Below are 24,068 nucleotides of genomic sequence, written 5' to 3' on the forward strand. Positions count from 1 at the left end.
TGAGGATGCAGAGGAGGAGGAGGAGGAGGAGGAAGGCTGGCGCGAGCTAACAAAGACCGGGAGGCCAGGAAGGAGAGACAAAGAGGAGGTGGCGACAACTCTGTCTTCATGCGGGGGAGGAGAGGGGGAGGATTAAGCGGCTGATCTGCGACGCGCACGGCATATAGACACACCAAACACACACGCCGATCACCGCCGCCATCATCATCCTCATCACCAGTGGTGGCCGGCCACAGACAAAGAGAGTGTGCGGTGGGGGCGGGAGGGGGAGAGGACGGCCTTCATCACCTCCGGTGGCGCTCGTGATGGCCCGCCACATGTTCTTGCTGCCTTGTGTGTGCTGAGTGTGTGTGTGTGTGATGGGGAACACGGAGAGCATGGAGAGCCAGCTGGCCGTGATCCGGTCCAGAGCCGCACCGGTCCGACTCCCCATGCCCGACGCCGCCGAGCTGGAGGAGAGGTTTTCCATCGCCCTGGTAACCGCACACACATACACTACACAATAACATCACTGGCACCACTGCAGGCTCCAGACAGCACCCATCCACCACTGGAAGACGTTTTCATTTAGTTTGCTTTGGAATTGCAGAATTCCATGAACCTTCCTCCGGACAAGGTGCGTCTGCTGCGTTCCTACGATAACGACAAGAAGTGGGAGCTCATCTGTGATCAGGTAAGACTTTCCCAACCACTCGCCTCACCCATTAGGCTCCACAGCCCCTGGTACATTTGTGTTGTCATGGTAACTGTGGCTCCACGTATATATGCTAAACGGGACAATTCAAGCAGCATGGGAATAAAGTCAGAATATTATGGGAATAAAGTCAGAATATTATGGCAATAAAGTCAGAATAGGGGAATAATGTCATTGTATTATGGGAATAAAATCACAATTGTATGAGAATAAAGTTAGAATATGAGAATTAAGTTAGAATATTGGATGGATATTATGGAAATAATATGGGAATAATGTCAGAATATGTATGTATGGATATTATGGGAATAATATGTGAATATAGTCATAGTATAATGGGAATAAAGTGATTGTATTATGGGAATAGGGTCACAGTATCAAGGGAATTAAGTCATTGTGTAATAGGAATAAAGTCTTAATATGGGAATAAAGTCAATAGTATCATGGGAATAGATTTATAATATAATGGGAATAAAGTCATCGTATAATGGGAATACATTTGCCAAGAAAGAAAGTTGAAACATCTGTAATTTGAGGAGAATAAGGTTAAGTTGTCATGTGACAAGAGTAAGGTAATAAAAGAATATTTGTCTAGCATAAAGACTCAGTAATCAGGAAAAAGCCGAAAGAAACAAACAAACAAAGTTGAGAGTGACTAAAAAGGATGTTATTTGAAGTGATAGTATGGTGAGAAAGGTAGAAAAGAGGAAATGAAGTCCTGGGGTTGATACTATGCACGTTGGTGTGGCAGCCTTTGAGATGCTCCACAAGGTTGAAGGAGATGTGATGTTTGTGTGCTAGGAGAGATTCCAGGTGAAAAACCCGCCCCACACGTACATCCACAAGCTGAGAGGATTCCTTGACCCAGCCGTCACACGCAAGGTAAGGCGGCAATGCAAACCTCACATCCTCTACCAATACCTCCTCCTAACTCAACACACCAGTCACTCCAACTCCAGTCTTTGTCCACCACCAGTGAGTCACTGAAATGCTAGTCTTCAACTCATGAGTCAGTGAAACTCGAATCTTCTTTAACCCGTGAGTCAGTGAAAGTCGAGCCTTGTTCAACTGGTGAGTCAGTGATGCTCGAATCTTCCTTAACTCGTGAAACTTGAATCTTCTTCAACACAGGAATCAGTAAAACTCAAATCTTCTTTAACCTGCGAGTCAGTGAAACTCAAATTTTCTTTTACCCGTGAGTCACTGAACGTCGAGTCTTGTTCAACATGTGAGTCAGTGAAGCTTGAATCTTCTTTAACCAGTGAGTCAGTGACAGGCGAGTCAGACAAGTTATCCGGTTATCTTTTTTTCACTGAGCTGGTTTTCACTGCTTCAGAGTGAAGGAGCTCATGGAGATAAATACCCGTGAGTCCCAGTTTAGTCAGAAATTGGGGTGTTTTGAAGGAGTCGTTCATGAGAAGTCTTTGACATGCAGCGTGCCAGGAGAATATGAACCGTGCATATCTTTTTGTGTGTGTAGAAGTTCAGGAGGCGGGTCCAGGAGTCGACGCAGACGCTCAGAGAACTTGAGATTTCTCTCCGCACGAACCACATCGGGTAGCGTACGACCAGTTGGCCGCTGTGTGTGAGTCGTATGTATGTCTGACCCCACACGCCATCCGCTGTGTGCAGGTGGGTCAGGGAGTTTCTAAACGAGGAGAACCGAGGTCTGGATGTCCTGGTGGAGTATTTGTCCTTGGCGCAATATGCCGTCACGTGAGTCCAGGGAATATAGCAGCCGTTTTTGTGTTGCCACGGTAACAGCGGATTTCTCTCCGCAGGTTTGACGGCGAGCAGTCCGAGTCTGGGGGAGACGCGGCTTCCATCGACTCGCCGTGGAGTCGCTCCATCGAGGATCTCCACGGCGACTGCAGCCTCCCGTCCCCATCCTCCTCGGCACCCAGAGCGGCACGCCACTCCATCAGGTGAGAAAGGGAAGCGGTGTGCGTGAAGGCGGTCCTGGTCCCGGTCCCTGACGGCGTTGCCTTTTGCTAGCAGTTCCACCTTGGTGACTCGCTCCAACACGCTGCCCAGCAGTCGCACGCTGAAGAACTCCAGACTGGTGTGCAAGAAGGACGACGTCCATGTGTGCATCATGTGTCTGCGAGCCATCATGAACTACCAGGTGAGGCCGTCTCTCTTTCACAGGAAGTAACCCATGGAAGTAACCCAACGCCGCGTCCCTGTGCTCCTCAGTATGGCTTCAACATGGTTATGTCTCATCCGCACGCCGTCAACGAAATCGCTCTCAGCCTCAATAACAGGAATGCCAGGTGAGCACTAGCACACGCGCACACACACACACACACACACACACACACACACACAATCCTAGCATAATTTCCTCTCTGGGACTACCCCGCAGGACCAAGGCTCTGGTGTTGGAACTGCTGGCGGCCGTGTGTTTGGTACGAGGAGGACATGAGATCATCTTGTCTGCTTTCGACAACTTCAAAACGGTAAACGACAACCACCGACGTCACACACACATAAATAACCCTGTGCTGCCACAATGACCTTCTTTTTCCTCATCATCTGACCACCTTATTCTTTTTCCTCTTTACAATGCCACCTTTTTCTCTTAAAATTTTCACTTAATTCTCAGCCTTTGTTTTTTTTTTACCCTTTTTTATCAACTAGGTTGACCTACTTATTATTATTATTATTATTATTACTGTTATTATGCCTTTATTTCCATAACATCATAACTTTATTCCCGTAATATCATCACTTCATTCCCATAACATTAGGACTTTATTCCTGTAATATCATCACTTTATTTCTGTAATATCATCACTTTATTCCTATAACATTATGACTTTATTCCAGTAATATCATCACTTTATTTCTGTAATATCATCACTTCATTCCCATAACATTAGGACTTTATTCCTGTTATATCATCACTTTATTCCCATAACATTAGGACTTTATTCCTGTAATATCATCACTTTATTTCTGTAACATTATGACTTTATTTCTGTAATATCATCACTTTATTCCTATAACATTATGACTTTATTCCTGTAATATCATCACTTTATTCCTGTAATATCATCACTTTATTCCTGTAAAATCATCACTTTATTCCTAAAACATTATGACTTTATGCAAGCAGTCATGTTATTGTCGTTATTATGTCCTGCTAGAGGCTGCACGGTGGAAGAGTGATTAGCACGCAGGCCTCACAGCTAGGAGACCCGAGTTCGATTCCACCCTCGGCCATCTCTGTGTGGAGTTTGCATGTTCTCCCCGTGCATGCGTGGGTTTCCTCCGGGTACTCCGGTTTCATCCCACATTCCAAAAACATGCTAGGTTAATTGGCGACTCCAAATTGTCCATAGGTATGAATGTGAGTGTGAATGGTTGTTTGTCTATATGTGCCCTGTGATTGGCTGGCCAACCAGTCCAGGGTGTACCCCGCCTCTCGCCCGAAGACAGCTGGGATAGGCTCAAGCACCCCCGCGACCCTCGTGAGGATAAGCGGTAGAAAATGAATGTCCTGCTAGCAGACATGTGATGATCATTATTATGTCCTTAGGATGTTATTGTCATCAAAGGACAGCATTTCCTGTTTGTTCCTGGTAATATTTTACGTGTGAAATGTTTCAGAAGGTGCTAAGCGATTACTTGACGTTTTGCAGGTGTGCTCAGAGTCCATGCGCTTTGAGAAGCTGATGGAGCATTTCAAGAATGAAGATGACAACATAGACTTCCTGGTAAGCAGAGCACGTGTCTGGTGTGGACGGCTCCCGGAGTGAACGCTTGCGGTTCCTCGTCAGGTGGCCTGCATGCAGTTCATCAACATTGCGGTCCACTCGGTGGAAGACATGAACTTCAGAGTGCATCTGCAGTACGACTTCACCAAACTCAACCTGGATGAGCACTTGGAGGTAACAGAGGGGTCCACATGACCCGCGTACCCCAGAAGTGCAGCTGATCCCCCGCTCCCTCCCTCACCCACCAGAGGCTGAAGCACACTGAGAGCGACAGGCTCCAGGTGCAGATTCAGGCGTACCTGGACAACGTGTTTGATGTCGGGACGCTGTTGGAGGATGCCGAGACCAAAACGGCCGCGCTGGAAAGGGTGGAAGAGCTGGAGGAGAACCTGAGCACCGTGCGTCAAGCAGAGATCGAACGGTGACGGGACGGACCGCGTCGCCCTGCTGACGTCTTTCTCTCCTCAGATGTCGGAACGTCTGCTCGACGTGGAAAACGAAGCCATGCTGAAGATCGTGGAGCTGGAGAAGCAGCTGATGCAAACCAACAAGGAGCTGGACCAGCTCCGGGTCAGTACTGTTACAGAGGACAAATACCACTCTGTGTCGAATACCACAAATACTACTCTGTCCTACAGGAGGGGTATGCCAGCGCCAACACACAGGTACACACGCTGCGGCGCATCGTTCGCGAGAAGGACCAGACCATTCGTCGCCAGAGTCGTCTGGAGCGTCAGGCCCAGGAGGCCCAGCAAGCCGGGGGTCCTGGAGCCCCTCAACCCCAAAGAGGAGAGGGTGACGGGGGCGTGGTCCATTCTGCCTCACCCTCACCTCCCCCTTGCCCCAATCTCTCCCCCAGGTAGGACAAATATCCTCTGCATATTCTCTTCACATACTGCTAAATATACTACAACACAGCATACTGTTCTACTGGAAATACACTACACCATACACTACTGGAAATATACTACACAACGGGAGCGTATGTATGCTAGTATAGTAGTGTAAGTATGGTAGTATAGTATTGTAGGTACGGTAAAGCATACAGTATATAGTGTATGTATGGTAGTGTAGTAGTGTAAGTATGGTAGTATGGTATTGTAGGTACAGTAGAGCATACAGTATATAGTGTATGTATGGTAGTATAGTAGTGTAAGTATGTAGTATAGTATTGTACGTACGGTAGCGCATACTGTATATAGTGTATGTATGGTAGTATAGTAGTGTAAGTATAGTATTGTAGGTACGGTACAGCATACAGTATATAGTGTATGTATGGTAGTGTAAGTATGGTAGAGCGTACAGCGCAGAGTAGTGTATAGTGTATTCGAGTAGTATGAGTAGTATGCTGTATTTGTGTAGGTTTGTAGGTACTGTACTTAGTAGTACTAAGTAGTACTTAGTAGTAATCCTAGGTTGTTGAGTGTAAGTGGTCCATGCTAATGTGATGTCTATTCAATGCTGTGTGTGTAAACAATGAATGATTCTCCTGTGTAGCCCAGAGACGGTAGCCTATCACAACGCGGGAGCAGGACTGGGCGGAGCTCCAGATATGCCGGCCCCGCCCGCGCCTCCACCCCCACCGCCGATGCCGGCTTCAGGTGGGTCACCTGCCCGCCTTCCCTGATGAAGATGATGATGATGACGATGATGATGATGAAGTACTTCCTGTCTTCTTGACAGTGTCCAATGGGGTGTACCCGGCCCCTCCCCACCCCGCTCCTCCTCCACCCCCACCACCTCCGCCCCCACCTCCGTGTCGGACCGGCGAGTTCTCATCCGCCCTCCCTGTGCCGCCTCCTCCCCCTCCTGTGGCCCCGCCACTTCCGGGGTCAGGGTGCTCGCCCACCGTCATCTTCAACTCTGGGCTGGCAGGTGAGCACACACATCTTTATCATATTTACCTTTAGCGTATTTATATATATCTTTATTCATATTTATCTATATACATTTTTATCTTTATACTTACATATTTATCTCGATACATATTTATATACAGTATAGAAATATGTATCTGTATATATACGTATTTATCTTTATACATATTTATCTTAATGTATTTTGACATACATTTGCCTCCAGGGACTAGAAGGTTCTTGGGACAGGAAGTCACTAACACCTTTCTTCTCTTTTATCCTGCTGCCAGAGGGACCACTCAAGTTATTCTGTACGTTTACATCACCTGTCCATCACCTGTGCATCACCTGTGTATCAGCTGTCTGTCACCTGTGTGTCAGCTTTCCATCAGCTGTGTGTCACCTGTCCGTCAGCTGTCCATCACTTGCGTATCGCCTGTCTATCACCTGTGAATCACTGTCCATCACCTGTCTATCTCCTGTCCATCACCTGTGTATCACTGTCCATCACCTGCCTATCACCTGTGTATCACTGTCCATCACCTGCCTATCACCTGTGTATCACTGTCCATCACCTGTCCATCACCTGTCCATCACCTGTCCATCACCTGTCTATCACTGTCCATCACCTGTCTATCAGCTGTCCATCACCTGTGTATCACTGTCCATGATCCATCCCTGTCTGTCTGGTCCACCTGTCCATGTCCGTGTATCCATGATGCAGAGAAGGCAGGCGTGTATAAACAGGAAGCGTGTGAAGATGTGAGAGTTTTCCAGTAATGACTTTGTGACGGCATGCGTTGACAGCGGTGAAGATCAAGAAGCCCATCCAGACCAAGTTCCGGATGCCGGTGCTGAATTGGGTGGCCCTGAAGCCGAGTCAGATCAACGGCACGGTCTTCAACGACATTGACGATGAAGCCATCCTGCAGGTAAGTGAAAGCGGTGCCTCACGGTGGAAGATCTAGAAGAAAGCGTGCTGTGCTGTTGTGCAGGACTTGGATGTGGAGGTGTTTGAGGAGCTGTTTAAAACAAAAGCCCAGGGTCCGGCCATGGATCTAACTCTATCCAGACACAAGCTTCCTCAGAAGGCTCCGTCCAGAGTTTCTCTGCTGGATGCCAACCGAGCCAAGAACCTGGCCATCACGTTGAGGAAAGCCGGCCAGGGTCCAGAGGTCATCTGCCGCGCCATCCACACGTAAGACCCGGCCATCCCCCTTAACCCGTGCGGGCCGGCGTCGCTAACCGGGACTGTGCCGGCGTAGGTTTGATCTGCGGAGCGTTCGAGTGGACTTTGTGGAGTGCCTGATGCGCTTCCTGCCGACAGAAGCCGAGGTGAAGCTTCTGCGTCAGTACGAAAGAGACCGCAAGCCCTTGGAGGCGCTGAGTGACGAAGACAGCTTCATGATCCACTTCAGCCGCATCGAAAGACTCAACCAGCGCATGTCCATCATGACCTTCATGGGCAACTTCAGCGACAACGTGCAGCTGCTCACACCAGTACGCACACACACACACAAACACGTGCACACGCACACACATCATCTCACCATGCGCCGTTCTCTTGCAGCAACTCCACGCCATCATCGCTGCGTCTGTTTCCATTAAATCGTCTCAGAAGCTCAAGAAGATACTTGAGGTCAGATGGCTTTCATTATTACTCAACATCACACGTATCCTCACTTCTTCCCAGCATGCTAAGATGCTACTTTAGTCCTACTTAGTCCCACGATGCTCACACTTTATTCCATATTGATGATGTGGTGTAGTACCAAACATAAACTATATTCATTATGCTCTACCATACATAGACTATTATGATGGGAATACAGTCATGCATTATTGTCCCTAATTGGCCCCATAATGTTTATAAAAATATGACTTTTGTCTTCCTATGTTGACATTAGTTTTGTCAAATGTTATTTTTCAGTTTTCTAGTTGAAAGCATTAGTAGAACGTGTTGTTGACGTGAGCGTGGCGGCGGTGTTTCCTCCTTGCAGATCATCTTAGCGCTTGGGAACTACATGAACAGCAGTAAGAGAGGTGCCGTGTACGGATTCAAACTCCAGAGCTTAGACCTGGTAACTCACACACGTTAGCATGATCAAACGTTAGCATGGGATTTGGAGTGAGCGCATGCGTTGGACGTGCTTCCAGCTGCTGGAGACCAAGTCTACGGACAGGACGCAGACGTTGCTTCACTACATCGCCAACGTGGTGAGAGAAAAATATCCTGCGGTGGCGCTCTTCTACAACGAGCTTCACTACGTGGACAAGGCGGCGGCAGGTCAGAGGAGGCTCATTGCACGCTCTGTGTGTGTATGTTTGTGTGCTCACACGTGTGTGTGTGTGTTAGTGAGTCTGGAGAACGTGTTGTGTGACGTGAAGGAGCTGCAGCGAGGGATGGAACTCACTTGGCGGGAATTCAGCATGCAGCATAATTCCACCTTGAAAGACTTCATCAGCAGGAACGAATCACGACTCAACAAACTTCAGGAAGATGCACGCATCGCCCAGGTACACACAGACACACACACACAGACACACACACACAGAATGGCTGTCAAAATGTTTGTTTGACTGAAGGACGCGTTTGAAGACGCGGTGAAGTTCTTTGGGGAAAGCTCCAAGACCATGCCGCCATCCGTCTTCTTCCCCATCTTTGTTCGTTTCATCAAAGCTTACAGGGTGAGTCATCGCACCTTTAACTGCATCTCTGTAGGCTTCACCTCACCTGTGTGCGTGTGTGTGTGTGTGTGTGTGTGTGTGTGTGTGTAGCTGGCTGAGGAGGACAATGAGCAGCGACGACGTCAAGAGCAAATGATGTTGGAGAAACTGGAACAGGAGGAGCAGCAGCACCAGGAGGAAGAAACCAAGGTATTGTTTGCAAATGTAACAAACATAACATAACATACCATGCCTAACATAACATACCATAACAAACAAAAAATCCCATAACAACATGCCTAATATAACATAACACACCTAACATAAAATATCATACATAACATACCATGCCTAATATAGCATAACATAACGAACATAACATAACATGCCATAACGTTACGTGGCGTAAGACTAGCGTAACACATAACACACTGCAGCGTAACATATACTGTAGCATAACACTGTAATGTAACACACTGTAGCGTAACACATACTTTAGCGTAAAACTGTAACATCACATATACTGTATATAACGTATTTTAATGTAGCATATGTAGCGTACAGTAACAACATACAGTAATGTAACATACTGTAAAGTAACTTGACATACAATATCATAACATACTGTACTGTAATACTACATACAGTAGCGTAACATAACGTACTGTAAGGTAACATACTATAACATGACATATATAACATACTGTGACCTAACATACAGTAGTGTAACATGACGTACTGTAATGTAACATACTATAACATGACATGTAACATACTGTAACCTAACATACAGTAGTGTAACATAACGTACTGTAATGTAACATACTATAACATGACATATAACATACTGTAACCTAACATACAGTAGTGTAACATAACGTACTGTAATGTAACATACTATAACATGACATATAACATACTGTAACGTAACGTACTGTAGTGTAATATACTGTAACGTAACGCACTGTGGTGTAACATACTATAACATGATATATAAGATACTGTAACGTAATGTACTGTAATGTAACATACTATAACATGGCATATAACATACTGTAACCTTAACATACAGTAGTGTAACATAACGTACTGTAATGTAACATACTATAACATGACATATATAACATACTGTAACCTAACATACAGTAGCTTGACATACATACATACATACTGTTATGTAACAATCTACTGTAGTGTAACATACTGTATCATAATGTACTGTAATGTGAAATAGATATATGGTGTAACGTAACATACTGTAAAGTAGTAGTAATAATATAATAAAAACTACAAGAATATAGTATTGGGGGGCTTGTATAACCATTCTATGATACAGTATATACCGTATATAGCCATTCTAATAATAATGTCATATTATTATGTCATATGAAAGCATATTTTGGGGTACATGGTGGAGGGCAGGTTTGACCGCTTGTGCTGTAGAAGATGGTTGTTGTGTGAGGTGAAAGGTCACGCCTGTCTCCCATCGCCCCCGCAGTCGCCGTCCCACAAGGGCAAGCGGCAGCAGCAGGAGCTTCTAAGCGAGCTGAGACGACGACAAGGGAAGGACAGCCGCCATGTTTACGAGGGGAAGGACGGCGCCATCGAGGACATCATCACCGGTAACGTCCCATCCGCCTCGCTTTCCGCCTTCCACGCCGCTTCCTCTTTGTGCTCACGTGACCTCTCACTCTCTCTCTCTCTCTCTCTGTCTCTCTCTCTCTCAGCCCTGAAGACTGGCCCCTTCACGGCTCGATCGGCCAAACGTAGCTCGCGCTTCTTCTGCGACCCCGCCCACAGCGAAGAACACTATTGAGGCTGGGCGGGGCGTAGGCGTTCTTGGCAACAATCAGCACTTTGAACCTTTTGCCGTCTCATTGGTCAGCTCGTTGGCGCATCAAGTGTTCCACCGCATTGCAACTGAAAGCACACAGGAAGTCGCCTTCCTTTCACGGTAAAAGTCCTTAAAGGGGGGTTTAGTTGAAAGAAACAGGGTTTGACTTTCTTCTACTCATCACCGAGCACATTCCACTTCATGTCTTTCCAAATTCTCCTTTCTGAGCCCTTCTACTGCAACTTCCCTGACTTTTTATTTGCTAGTTCTTCCCGCCGTTATTCCTATGACATTAATCCCTGCTGTGTCGCGGTTCTAGAAAAAGATTGAAAGATAACTTATATGCAGTGTTACGGCCATGTTATGAGATGACATTACGTCACGCTGCACGGAGACCGGCTAATGAGCTAGCATAACCCAGCCAACACGCTATGGCTGAAATGGGAGTCTTAAGTTTAGACAAGTCAGTTGGCGAGGGGACCGAGTTAGTCCGCTAACTTGCTATGCTAGCGGCTGCCGCCTGTCATATCCGTTCAGTGATCCCGTAGCCTGGGGAAATGTGACCTAATGTTGAGTATTGGGGTGTTATTTATTTGGCTACGGGGCTGTAATAAGGTTAAAATCCCCTATTTATGGAACCAATTAACTGCCACAAAGGAGGGATTACTGTATCATTTCTATTGTTATTCCCACTACTATGGTCATTCATCATGTATGGGAGGAAGGGAATATAGTCTTTTATTACTACAATGTTCATTCCCGTCATGAAGTGTGTGTGTGTGTGTGTGTGTGTGTGTGTTCACCTATGGTGCCCGGGTTCACGTTTGGCGCGGTGCACTTGTACGCCGTCACCAGTCATGCACACGCAGCACATAACCTGTTATGGTTATATGGCAGCCAGTCAGTCATAGAAATACAATACATAGACTCCACCCGATCCCGAACCCACAGCACCCTTGCTTCACCTGCAACTACATCCACGGGCAATTGCTCCTCACAAAACAACAAATAAAGTTGCCATTTTTGGGAAATTTGCTTGAGGGAAAAGTAAAAATAGTAGTTGTAATTTTACAAGAAAAAAATCCAAATATCTAACGGGACAAAAATGTTGCATTTTAAGAGAATAAAGTGGTCATATTATGAGGAAAGATAATGTCATTTTAGTAGCATGTTCCAGAAAAAAATACATTCCTTTTTAAAGTTGTATCATAGACAAAACTAAATAAAGTTGTAATTGGTGGAAAAATGGGTTTGGGGAGGAAATTATAATATTTTGGGAATAGTTGAAATATTTGGAGAAGTTGCAGTAAAAGAGCAGACTAACTGTTGCGCGCATGCTCAGTGAGTACGCCGCATGCTTCCCGTGCACGTGCGTGTGCTTGGCTTGGTGGGGGTGGTACCAAGCATGGTGGACTTTTATGACTTCCGCGGGGTGTCACGGTCCAAACCACGCCCCATTTCCACAAACCACACCCCTTTTCATTCCCTATTAAATCCATCTAATCATGTAACATATTAGCCATAGACGTCGTAGAGCCGCAGCTCTGTCAATGTCGCCGCCATATTGGATGGGTCACGGTTTCGCCGCAAATGAACTTACGTTCATAAAGCGCCTTTCTACAGCTTCGTGGAAGTAAGTTTACTTTTATGAAATGGTAAATGACAGGTGCGCCACTCCCTCTAATCAACTAACTAGCGCTAGCCGTCTCTTATGTCCCTTCAGCCACCCCGTAGCCTAAGCGATGTGACGTCAACAATGAATCATAGCAGTGTAAAAGTGACTATTGCGGCGTCATTTGGTGTCTTCAGGCGTCTCATAATTTTTAAACCTAGTATTAACAAAGCTATAAACAGGTTTACCACTCCTTTTAGAACAATTACGTAACTTTAGAACTCGACATTAAACCGGCAAGGCTAAATAGTTACCTCGCTAGCTTGCTATGCTAGCTGTAGCTGTGTTATGTCCCTTCAGTGATCCCGTGCCCTGACAGACGTGACGTAAGAGTAACTAGTGGGAGTGGAAAAGCAGCCTTGACTCATGTGATCGGGCGGCGACGTTGATGTACGGCTTACCATTTGATGCGGCGTCTCCGTGTTACGTCTATGGTGTAGCGAACATGTGACAATGGAGAGCCGAAGCACTGGAGGGTTCCTCTCCAGCAGCCGATTTAATTGATGAGCTCCTTCGCTCACATTTAATGTGGCATTGATCGTTAAAATCACCTGCTTTGGTTAACGACTAGAAAGAAAACCTGCACTGTCTCGGCCCTCCACGGCATGAGTTTGACCCCCCCCCTCCGGTGTAGCTTATAGCAAACACATGCTAACATCAACTCCGCCCCCACTTCCCGCCTATCTGCAGCCACGCCCCCAATGTACATCCTTCATTTCCCAAACGTCAAGATGAAAAGAGAAGAGCACAAGGTTTTGTACGTAAAAAAACATTTTCTAGCTTCTCCACTTTTGGTTGTTCTTGTTCCAGTTGTTCCATCGACATTTGGTGTAAATAAATCAAACGTACATGGCTTTTCTTTCTCCCCTCCTTGGATGGAAATACTGGAGTATTACACATGTACACCAATAGTACAATACAGTACCATGTTTGATTACAGAATTTTGTCAATATAATGAGGGGGAACAATCCGATTTTAGTCGCATAAAGTTTAAATATTCAAGAAAAAATGTTATTTTGTAAAGATAGTAATGACAAAACATATTTGGAATTTTTGGAAAAATTAGGTCGTTGGAAGTGGTAAATACCGGAAGAAAAAAATTGGAAAATAAAGTCCCGGAGGCCAATAGTAATATTAATAAATGTGTATTACTGCAGTAGTAGTAGTAGTAGTGTTTTTCTGGGCCGACATGAGCGACCAATCACTTTTTGCCGGCTGACATTTTGGCTCGATGTAATCGTTCCGCCAACAAGCGGTCGGAGGCGGAGCATCTCGCCACGACCGACGCCATCTCCGACTCGTTCCTCCGCTCGATGGCCGCATCTGCTGCCCCCTCCAGGTCACTGGGGAGAAGAGCGTTTGTAAAGCCATTGTGGGTTTTTGGGGGGGTGGGGGGCGTAGTCTTACCCCACGGCCAGATGAGCTTTGACCTTCTGCTCGGGTGCGACTCTGGAAAGATACTTCTTGGCTTCATGCTTGTTATTTCTCTTCATGCACGCTTCCACAAAAGCCTACACATACACACACACACATATACACACATATACACACACCATCATTCTTCCTTCAGCTGGGGGGGCGGGGCCATCACTCACCAGGTAGCCAATAGGAGACTTTTTACTTTTGGAGAACTTCTCCAATTCTTCCCACTCCTCCTTCTCTGCTAGGGACTTCACTTTTAACCACCAGTACCTACACACACACACACACACACACACACACACACCAAGGTCATGTGACTTGGTAGGGTAGGGCGGTTTCGTGTAGAGAGGAGCACTGTCATCCAGGAGGAAGTGGTGGTTGAAGTCAGGTGGGCTGTCTCACCTTTTGTCGGGTACTTTAAAGTCTCTGTAAAGTTGGTCGGTCTGCTTGTAAAGTCCCAAGGCCAGCAGGGTTTCCATGGTAACCTGAACAGGAAGCGCCATCACGGTCATAAAAAAAGCCAGCGTGGCAAATGTCGTCCCTGTCCGTGTCTTCGCTCTACCTGCAGTGACAGGCCCAGGAGCCCCGCCCCTTTCTCGTCGTCCAGCTTCTTCTGGAAGCGTAGCAGACGTATGTCGTCTTCGGTGGCCTGCGAAGCGGCGTGGGGTCGAGTGAGTGATGGCGTCGTACGTCCCGACGAGCCCGTCCCCACTTACCTTGGCGGCAAAGTCGTTCTTGGCTTTGTTGAATTCATCCACGGCGCTCTGGAGCAGCGACAGGCGGCCATCTAACCTCTACACACACACGCACACACACACGTCATGGCGAGCTCAAGCTGAGGTCACATGACTAACGTCTGCAGGTCAAACCTTCTCTCTGTAGCTGGCAGACACGTAGTAGTTGGCCAACTCCTGGTGGTCGTCATCCTGGTTGTACAGATCCCGCAGCGTTTCCTGTTCCTGCACCTTACAGAACTGACACGCACAGGTGACAAGATGGAGTCACATGACCTTGCTGTAGCATGCGGGGGGAGTGTGGTGGTGGGTGGGGGAGAACCTGTCTGTAGAGACTCAACGCCACAGGTTGGTTTCTCAGAGTCATGAAGAAATCTCCTCTGTTCATCTCCTTCTTCAGGTAACTCACCACAGTGTACACTGCACACGCACACACACACACACACACACAATAATATGAGGTCTGTATTGCTGTAGTATCAGGTCTATATTGGTGTAGTATCAGGTCTATATTGGTGTAGCACGAGGTCTATATTGGTGAAGCACGAGGTCTATATTGGTGTAGCACGAGGTCTATATTGGTGCAGTATCAGGTCTACATTGGTGTAGCACGAGGTCTACATTGGTGTAGCACGAGGTCTATATTGGTGTAGCACGAGGTCTATATTGGTGTAGCACGAGGTCTATATTGGTGCAGTACGAGGTCTATATTGGTGCAGTACGAGGTCTATATTGGTGCAGTATCAGGTCTACATTGGTGTAGCACGAGGTCTATATTGGTGTAGCACGAGGTCTATATTGGTGTAGTATAAGGTCTATATTGGTGTAGTACAAGGTCTATATTGGTGCAGTATCAGGTCTATATCGGTGTAGCACGAGGTCTACATCGGTGTAGCACGAGGCCTATATCGGTGTAGCACGAGGCCTATATCGGTGTAGCACGAGGCCTATATCGGTGTAGCACGAGGCCTATATCGGTGTAGCACGAGGCCTATATCGGTGTAGTACGAGGTCTATATTGGTGTAATATTAGGTCTATATCTGTGTACTATGAGGACTTTGTTGCTAAGTGTGACGGGATGGGGGTACCCAGGTCAGTGTCTCCACTCTCCACGGCTTTACTGAGGGCCAGCTGACTCCTCTTCATCTTCAGCAGGAGAGGAACCTGCTCACCGGACCGAGCCTCCGAGTCCAGCAGCTAGGGACACACAAAGACGCGGCTGAACGAACGGTCGCTCCAACGGCTTTCTGCCGAGCCGAGACGGGACTCGCTACCTTGATGGCGAGCTCGGTGCGCCCGCATTCGTACGCTTTGGAAGCGATGTGCGAGTAGGACACTCCGGGGGAGTCTCCCACCTTCTCACACACCGCCCTGGCTATGGCCTCGTCCGACAGGTCCTTCTGCTGCACCTGGGGGGGCATGCACACGGAGGCAGGTGTGGAAGGGAGTCTGGCTTTGGGAAGTGGGAGGAGTCAGAGAACGTAGACTCACCTTGCACGCGGCCCAGTGCTTGAGAACTCTGCTCACACCCTGATAATCTGGGATCTTCAGGTAACGGCACATCTCTATGGCTAAGCGATACATCTGGCGGTACACTAACCTACATGTACGTACATACATAGTACATACAGTGAAGAAAATAAGTATTTGAACACCCTGCTATTTTGCTATTTCTCCCACTTAGAAATCATGGAGGGGTCTGAAATTTTCATCGTAGGTGCATGTCCACTGTGAGAGAGATAAACTAAAAAGAAAAATCCAGAAATCACAATGCATGATTTTTTAACAATTTATTTGTGTGATACAGCTGCAAATAAGTATTTGAACACCTGTGTATCATCTAGAATTCTGACCCTGAAAGACCTGTTAGTCTGCCCATTAGAAGTCCACCTGCACTCCATGTATCATCCTGAATCAGATGCACCTGTTTGAGGTCGTTAGCTGCATAAAGACACCTGTCCACCCCATACAATCAGTAAGACTTTAACTTGTAACATGGCGAAGACCAAAGAGCTGTCCAAAGACACCAGAGACAAAATTGTACACCTCCACAAGGCTGGAAAGGGCTACGGAGCAATTACCAAGCAGCTTGGTGAAAAAAGGTCCACTGTTGGAGCTATCATTAGAAAATGGAAGAAGCTAAACATGACGGTCAATCTCAATCGGAGTGGAGCCCCATGCAAGATATCACCTCGTGGGGTCTCAATGATTCTAAGAAAGGTGAGGAATCAGCCCAGAACTACACGACAGGACTTGGTCAATGACCTGAAAAGAGCTGGGACCACCGTTTCCAAGGTTACTGTAGGTAATACACTAAGACGTCATGATGTGAAATCATGCATGGCACGAAAGGTTCCCCTGCTTAAACCAGCACATGTCAAGGCCCGTCTTAAGTTTGCATATGACCATTTGGATGATACAGAGGAGTCATGGGAGAAAGTTTTATGGTCAGATGAGACCAAAATAGAACTTTTTGGTCATAATTCCAATAAGCGTGTTTGGAGGAAGAAGAATGAAGAGTACAATCCGAAGAACACCATCCCTACTGTGAAGCATGGGGGTGGTAGCATCATGCTTTGGGGGTGTTTTTCTGCACATGGGACAGGACGAGTGCACTGCATTAAAGAGAGGATGACTGGGGCCGTGTATTGTGAGATTTTGGGGAACAACCTCCTTCCCTCTGTCAGAGCATTGAAGATGGGTCGTGGCTGGGTCTTCCAACACGACAACGACCCGAAGCACACAGCCAGGAAAACCAAGGAGTGGCTCCGTAAGAAGCATATCAAGGTTCTAGCATGGCCCAGCCAGTCTCCAGACCTGAACCCAATCGAAAATCTTTGGAGGGAGCTCAAACTCCGTGTTTCTCAGCGACAGCCCAGAAACCTGACTGATCTAGAGAAGATCTGTGTGGAGGAGTGGGCCAAGATCCCTCCTGCAGTGTGTGCAAACCTGGTGAAAAACTACAGGAAACGTTTGACCTCTGTAATAGCAAACAAAGGCTACTGTACCAAATATTAACATTCATTTTCTCAGGTGTTCAAATACTTATTTGCAGCTGTATCACACAAATAAATTGTTAAAAAATCATGCATTGTGATTTCTGGATTTTTCTTTTTAGTTTATCTCTCTCACAGTGGACATGCACCTACGATGAAAATTTCAGACCCCTCCATGATTTCTAAGTGGGAGAAATAGCAAAATAGCAGGGTGTTCAAATACTTATTTTCTTCACTGTATATACATACATAGAGTACTGTATGCAGGTAGGAGTCAATGTACTTCACCTGTCAATCAGCACCTGCAGGGTCATCTGTTTGAATCTGACATCACATGTCAAGGAAGACAACCAATCATCTCCACATTCACCCCAGCAGGAGCCTCTCAGCCTGCTTCCACACCCACATCCATCATGGCCGACCTCCCACACATTAGGATGATGTGTACACGTCAGGATACTGTGTGTGTGTGAGCGGCAGACCCACGCTGCGCTCTCTGATGGCATTCAGCACACGCAGCTCTCGACACGTCGACACAAAGTGTTCGGGACTGAAGTCCGTCAGGAAACATTTCCCGAAAGACGCCGCCTGGTGGATGGAGGCACCGACGGCTCAGACGCACACCTTCCACCCTCGTCAACAACCATCAGTGCTTACCCGGAGCAGGGACTTCTGGGTGCTGGGGTCGTATTCATGTCCCGCTGCCTCCACGCACTGCCTGACCGCCTCTCCCAGCATGCTTTGCTCCTTGATCTCACGCAGGTACTCGTCTGCCTTTTGACTGGACTTCTACACACACAACAAGAAACCTCTTCACCACCTTCTAAATACACTTTTTAACATCATTAGAGCCCGCTAGATGTGACATAACACCCCTATAGTCACCTTTACACTCTATTAGCCAATATAGTAGACATCATAAGAGTAAATAAGACATATTAGGCATAATAAACCTGTTTACCACCTTCTAAATACACTTTTTAACATCATTAGAGCCCTCTACACGACATAACACCCCTATAGTGACCTTTACACTCCTATTACCCAATCTAGTAGAAATCATAAGAGAAAATAAAACATATTAGACATAATAAACCTATTTACCACCTTCTAAATACACTTTTAACATCATTAGAGCCCTCTAGACATGACATAACACCCCTATAGTCACCTTTACACTCCTATTACCCAATCTAGTAAACACCATAAGATAAAATAAGACATATTAGGCCTAATAAACCTGTTTTCCACCTTCTAAATACACTTTAACATAATTAGAGCCCCCTAGACATGACATAACACCCCTATAGTCACCTTTACACTCCTATTACCCAATATAGAAGACATCATAAGAGACAATAAGACATATTAGGCATAATAAACCTGTTTACCACCTTCTAAATATACTTTTTAACATAATTAGAGCCCTCTAGACATGACATAATACCCCTATAGTCACCTTTACACTCCTATTACCCAATATAGTAGACATCATAACAGAAAATAAGACATATTAGGCATAATAAACCTGCTTATCAGCTTCTAAATACACTTTTAACATCATTAGAGCCCTCTAGACATGGCATAACACCCCTATAGTCACCTTTACACTCCTATTACCCAATATAGTAGACATAAAAAGAGAAAAAAACAGCATAAATAAGACTCATGCCTGTGTGTGTTGCTGTAAATGTTTCCCACTGTTGGACAGGAAGTGAGTTGAGGGACACTGAAAGCAGCAAGCATCAAGTCTGGTGCTTGTGTGTCTCAGCCATCATTACAGTAGCATACATATCATCACTCCCTCTGAATGTGTCTAGTGTTGTCCGTGTTTCCAATGAGGACCTGATCCTGGTCCAAGCGGCTGGAGAGGAAGCGGTGAGCGTTTACCTCGTACTCACGATGGGCCTCCAGCAGCAGAGCTCCGGGTGCCATGGAGGCGATTTTGAAGATGTCCTGACAGACGAGCGGAACCTCCTGCAAAAGCTCCTGATTGGCTGCGCTGATGATCCGAACGCCGTCCAGCTCCCCAACGCACACACACGGACTTTCTAGAGGGAATCTGCAGTGGGGCGAAAGGTCAAACACTACTTGACGGACAACTAAACCAGGGGTGTCCAAACCTTTTCCTTCTAAACCTTCTAAATACACTTTTTAACATAATTAGAGCCCTCTAGACATGACATAACACCCCTATAGTCACCTTTACACTCCTATTATTAGACATTCATTCATTTTCTACCGCTTTTCCTCACGAGGGTCGTGGGGGGTGCTGGAGCCTATCCCAGCTGTCTTCGGGCGTAAGGCGGTAGGGGTACACCCTAGACTGGTCGCCAGCCAATCACAGGACACATATAGACAAACAACCATTCACACTCACATTCATACCTACGGACAATTTGGAGTGGCCAATTAACCTAGCATGTTTTTGGAATGTGGGAGGAACCCGGAGTACCCGGAGAAAACCCACGCATGCACAGGGAGAACATGCAAACTCCACACAGAGATGCCCGAGGGTGGAATTGAACCCTGGTCTCCTAGCTGTGAGGTCTGCGCGCTAACCCCTAGACCACCGTGCCGCCCATTATTAGACATATTAAACATAATAAAGAGTGAACATACTGGATGATGTCATTACACAGTCCCACCACCAGGAGGAGCCGATCCCACACCATAACCACAGATGGCTGCTGGGACTTGGACCTGCGACACCTGGACACACACACACACACACATGCAGGTACGGTACAGCAGGAAGTTGAACAATGGATGTGTTTCCTTTGTTTGTCCCACGTACCAAACCATCTGCTTGGGTGGCGTCCTGACTTTGGTGTCGGCTTCACTCAGGTTCTCCTGGAAGACACAGTTGTCAATCATCCAACGAGACCACACCCCCTCCAATGTGACGAGACAACATGGAGGTTCACCTGAAGGTCAGAGTAGCCCGTCCACAGGTGTCCGCCGTCGGTGAAGAGAGCCAGATATTTGTAACTGAAGGACACGGACATGTGGACCACGTTGCCCGACTGAGGACCGAGACCTGGAGGACACTGACAGCGAGACGGTGGCGGGTTACTTCCTGTCTGCGTCTCCGTTGCGGCATCGATCTATATGTGTGTCTGTCTCACCACGGCCGTACAGGACGTGTTGTCCAGGATGTAAAGCTCCGCCCCGGTGGCCAGTAAGACTTTAGTCTGGCGGTCCTGAGTGAGGACGGTCCAGCAGGACGGCGCCGCCTGCAGGCCTTGCATGCACACGGCGAGTAAACATCACTTGGGGTTGGCGTGGGTGGTGTGGGTGCCGCGGCGTGGGCGTTACCTGGGACTGCGGGTAATCTCCTCAGTTTCAGGTCATTGATGTTGGTCGCCAAGGTGAAGCGGAAGGAGCCTGTTACTATGGCAACGCCCGTCCCATACGGAGAATGGAAGACTTTGGCTTCTAAGGCCTGAGACTGGACCACTTCCTGCACAAAGCAGGACATGAAGCTTAAACGCCATGTTGGCCAGGTGCTGGAACACGGTCCGCGCGTCTCACCTGTCCCATGCTGAAGTGTCTCTTGAAGGATCCAAACAGGTCGTAGATCAGAACCGAACCATCTTCTTGGACGCACAGCAACTCATCACAGACTGTCCAACCCAGCTGGATGACGGGGCCGCTCTTCCACTATCACACACACACACCAGCTGACTGATCCACCCGGGTCCAGGAGTGGTGCATTCAGTGTCACCATGCTTACCGGAAAAGTGGCAATGACAAGTCCGGAAGCAGAATAAATCTCCAGCTGAGGACGACAACTTGGAGAACGTCTCAAAGGTTCTCTGAGGAGAGCTGCAACCAACCACACAAACTTTTCCATATGGACTGATCTTCCAAGGAATATCCTAACCAAAACCAAGACTACACTCTCATTTTTCCGTTCCTGAGTCATCAGCAGTCAAACATAGGTAGGTTTCAGGGAAATATCAGTTCCCGACTAAAAAAAAACAAAAAACACCATCCACCATTTTATATTGGAAAACTAAACCCTGTGTGTGTGCACGCGTTAATATGTTCCTACAATGCCTAACCTTCTGCATGCTATACCCCACCGTGCTCTCGCACTTCCTACTTCCTGTCCAGCAGTTGATACATTGCACTTATGCCATCTTATGCCCGTTTTTATGGCTGACAACTGCGTGAAATGTCGCCTCTTTTTGCCTCTCAAAAAAAAACAGTCTTTGGTATTGAATCAGGTAAAGAAATAAGCAATGTAGTCATTTTACAAGAATAAAGTCAAAATATGAAGTGAAAAAAGTAATGACGTCATGAATTGATAATGAAAAGCAAGTCTGAGTCGTGTAATTAGATCCAGGCTTTGGTGTGATGCACGGCGCGTGTACCTATAGGCCCGCCATACGGTGCCGCCGCCACCAAGCAGTCCTTCAGTCCGTCTCTCAGGTTCCAACTCATCTCGTACAGTTCTGTTTTACTGCACACACACACACACAAAATCTGTCAGTTCAACCCACACAGTCATTCTAGAATGCTTTACCTCTGGTGACCGCTAGGTGGCGACTATAGTTTGTTGCCAATATTGTAGTATTTGTTATAGACTCTAAATTCATTGCGTTACAATTAATGATATTTTTAAACAATAAATTATACTAAAAATCCCATTGAATAACAATTTTAAAAAATGCACGTGTTTAAAAAAATCATTTTTGCTGAAATATGCTGTTTTTAAATTCAGCTTCTAAAAATGCTGACTACTCCAAACTCACACATCCGGTTTTATTTGTTGCAAGACACGTGCCACGTGACTATGCACCTTGACACCCCATTGGTTGGCTCTGAGACACCAATACATTATTGTGTCTCAATTTACCGGAAGTGTATAGGTCAATTTTGAAACGTCATATTTACAAATTTATAAAACACTGCATTTTAGTAAAAGGATTTTTTAAGTCGTTATTTTAATATAGTGAATTTCAAAACAGGCATATTTGCTTACATTTTAATGTATTTTAATTTTTAGCATCAAATCAGGTTTCGGTCACCTAACCAACATTTACTACAAGCCATAGTAAACATGTAGAAGCAAAAGACAAGAATGACAGATGATGTGAATGAATTATGTATTCTATGTCGTCACAGGAGATGAAAAGAGTATCTTAGGACGGAAGCTATTGAAGTCAAATATTTATTATGACTAGTAGCAGTCGGAGGATGTATAAACATAGGGCTGATGATGGATAGCGTACACAAACTTACCGGTAAAAAGCTTCTCCCAGCGGATTCCAGTTGGCTGTTATTAGCGCCATGCTCTTTTCGTCTTTTCCTGAGATGTAAACTGGATTCAGGGCGGCAACTGTGATATTTAATAACGCATAATAAATACTATATTTACTCCTGTTGGATTGGCTTCAGTCAGCTGACCACTTTCTTTTGTCGTCTACTTCCGCCTCGTCTTCTTCTTCGCTGTCGTTTTCTCTTCCGGAATCCAAATGGATACGTGCATTACTGCCATCTAGCGGGCAGGAGTGTGCTACAGCACCTTGCAGAAACGTGGAAAAACAAAGCAGTTATGCTTCGATAAAATATTTAAATTGTTTACCGTAACTGAATAACATGAATTAGCACCACCGAAGCTAAACACATCTCATCACAATGCTCATTTTGCAAAATTGAAGAAGAGTCAATAAAGCACTTCTTCTATGAATGCTCCAATTTTCAAGTATTTTGGACAGAAGTCTCCATTTGACTATTTATGTTTTTTTAAAATACACTCACTGACATCAGAGTGGAAATTATCTTGTTGCTACAACGTAACCTTCATACAGATTGGGAGAATGCTGTGTAATTTATTAGTTTATTAGGTAAACTCCAGAGTGATGTCATGTAAACCAAATATTCACGGCTTTTCTTCTGAACTGAAGATATTATATGAGTCACTGGAGCTGATAATTAAAAACAGAAAAGCGATGAAAACCTTTCCTATATTGGAGAGCGTTCTAAAAACCAATGTTTTGGTTGAGTTTTTTGTGTAGTTTTCTTGTTGTTTTTGGAGTCTAATATGGTTACCTGACATCTCCTTGAAGTGGAAAGCTTGACAGTAGCAGATTTCTGTGTGATTGTTTCAGCTGCAGGGCACGCTGGGGTCAGTCACTTTGTTTTTTTGTCCACACATTTCCTTTCCAAGCCAGGCTGTTTCCTCGCTATATGCTCTCTTCCTGGAATTCACAAGAAATCACCTTATTGACTTCAATGTCTTTGTAGTGTCATGAGCACCCATACAATGTACGGTATGCTACGACTGTCAGGAAGCCCCCTCCCCACATTGTCCCAAGTCCTGATTTTGACTGTGTGTGTGTGTGTGTGTGTGTGTGTGTGTGTGTGTGTGTGTGTGAGTGAGTGTGTGTCCTTACGTCACAGCCGATGTTGGCAGTTCCTGGAGGCCTCACCAGTGTGCTTGCACTATTCTGGCATGACCTAT

General features: G+C 46.1%; 2 protein-coding genes across 6 annotated transcripts in view; one reads left to right on the forward strand and one right to left on the reverse strand.

Annotated features, from left to right (window-relative positions):
• Nucleotides 1-13,729, forward strand: fmnl2b (formin-like 2b). Of its 4 annotated transcripts, XM_058085834.1 has the most exons (28): nt 4-476; nt 590-673; nt 1,496-1,576; nt 2,175-2,251; nt 2,327-2,410; nt 2,476-2,619; nt 2,693-2,819; nt 2,891-2,967; nt 3,060-3,153; nt 4,339-4,413; nt 4,477-4,587; nt 4,662-4,811; nt 4,882-4,983; nt 5,052-5,272; nt 5,911-6,014; nt 6,097-6,288; nt 6,560-6,580; nt 7,077-7,201; nt 7,265-7,467; nt 7,535-7,769; nt 7,840-7,908; nt 8,270-8,350; nt 8,427-8,556; nt 8,626-8,786; nt 8,856-8,957; nt 9,048-9,146; nt 10,435-10,558; nt 10,664-13,586. In XM_058085834.1, the coding sequence occupies exons 1-28, from the start codon at nt 360-362 to the stop codon at nt 10,750-10,752; spliced, it is 3,279 nt and encodes a 1,092-aa protein (XP_057941817.1). In that variant the 5' UTR covers nt 4-359; the 3' UTR covers nt 10,753-13,586. The 4 variants fall into 4 exon arrangements, with proteins under 4 accessions (XP_057941816.1, XP_057941815.1, XP_057941817.1 ...); XM_058085832.1 differs by having other exon boundaries at nt 2-476; nt 8,427-8,786; nt 10,664-13,729; XM_058085836.1 differs by lacking the exon at nt 6,560-6,580 and having other exon boundaries at nt 10,664-13,587.
• The window catches only part of vps16 (VPS16 core subunit of CORVET and HOPS complexes), a 14,088-nt gene continuing 3,151 nt past the window's right edge, over nt 13,132-24,068 (reverse strand). Inside the window, exons 2-27 of one of the 2 annotated variants that reach the window (XM_058085849.1) lie at nt 24,001-24,064; nt 23,657-23,805; nt 22,847-23,129; nt 21,976-22,064; nt 21,333-21,424; nt 21,131-21,259; nt 20,915-21,059; nt 20,725-20,840; nt 20,524-20,646; nt 20,394-20,449; nt 20,219-20,308; nt 19,487-19,658; nt 18,254-18,385; nt 18,057-18,184; nt 17,885-17,920; nt 16,092-16,200; nt 15,875-16,009; nt 15,689-15,797; nt 14,922-15,019; nt 14,735-14,839; nt 14,582-14,659; nt 14,428-14,514; nt 14,268-14,350; nt 14,039-14,135; nt 13,851-13,954; nt 13,132-13,786 (exon numbers count right to left, since the gene is read on the reverse strand). In XM_058085849.1, the coding sequence (XP_057941832.1) occupies nt 13,645-13,786; nt 13,851-13,954; nt 14,039-14,135; nt 14,268-14,350; nt 14,428-14,514; nt 14,582-14,659; nt 14,735-14,839; nt 14,922-15,019; nt 15,689-15,797; nt 15,875-16,009; nt 16,092-16,200; nt 17,885-17,920; nt 18,057-18,184; nt 18,254-18,385; nt 19,487-19,658; nt 20,219-20,308; nt 20,394-20,449; nt 20,524-20,646; nt 20,725-20,840; nt 20,915-21,059; nt 21,131-21,259; nt 21,333-21,424; nt 21,976-22,064; nt 22,847-22,896 (2,505 nt within the window). In that variant the 5' untranslated portion in view covers nt 22,897-23,129; nt 23,657-23,805; nt 24,001-24,064 and the 3' untranslated portion in view covers nt 13,132-13,644. The remainder of the gene's footprint in view (nt 13,787-13,850; nt 13,955-14,038; nt 14,136-14,267; nt 14,351-14,427; nt 14,515-14,581; nt 14,660-14,734; nt 14,840-14,921; nt 15,020-15,688; nt 15,798-15,874; nt 16,010-16,091; nt 16,201-17,884; nt 17,921-18,056; nt 18,185-18,253; nt 18,386-19,486; nt 19,659-20,218; nt 20,309-20,393; nt 20,450-20,523; nt 20,647-20,724; nt 20,841-20,914; nt 21,060-21,130; nt 21,260-21,332; nt 21,425-21,975; nt 22,065-22,846; nt 23,130-23,656; nt 23,806-24,000; nt 24,065-24,068) is intronic. The other variant, XM_058085850.1, reaches the window with a different exon arrangement.

Source organism: Doryrhamphus excisus, chromosome 10 (assembly GCF_030265055.1).
Source record: "Doryrhamphus excisus isolate RoL2022-K1 chromosome 10, RoL_Dexc_1.0, whole genome shotgun sequence".
NCBI classification, from domain to species: domain Eukaryota; kingdom Metazoa; phylum Chordata; class Actinopteri; order Syngnathiformes; family Syngnathidae; genus Doryrhamphus; species Doryrhamphus excisus.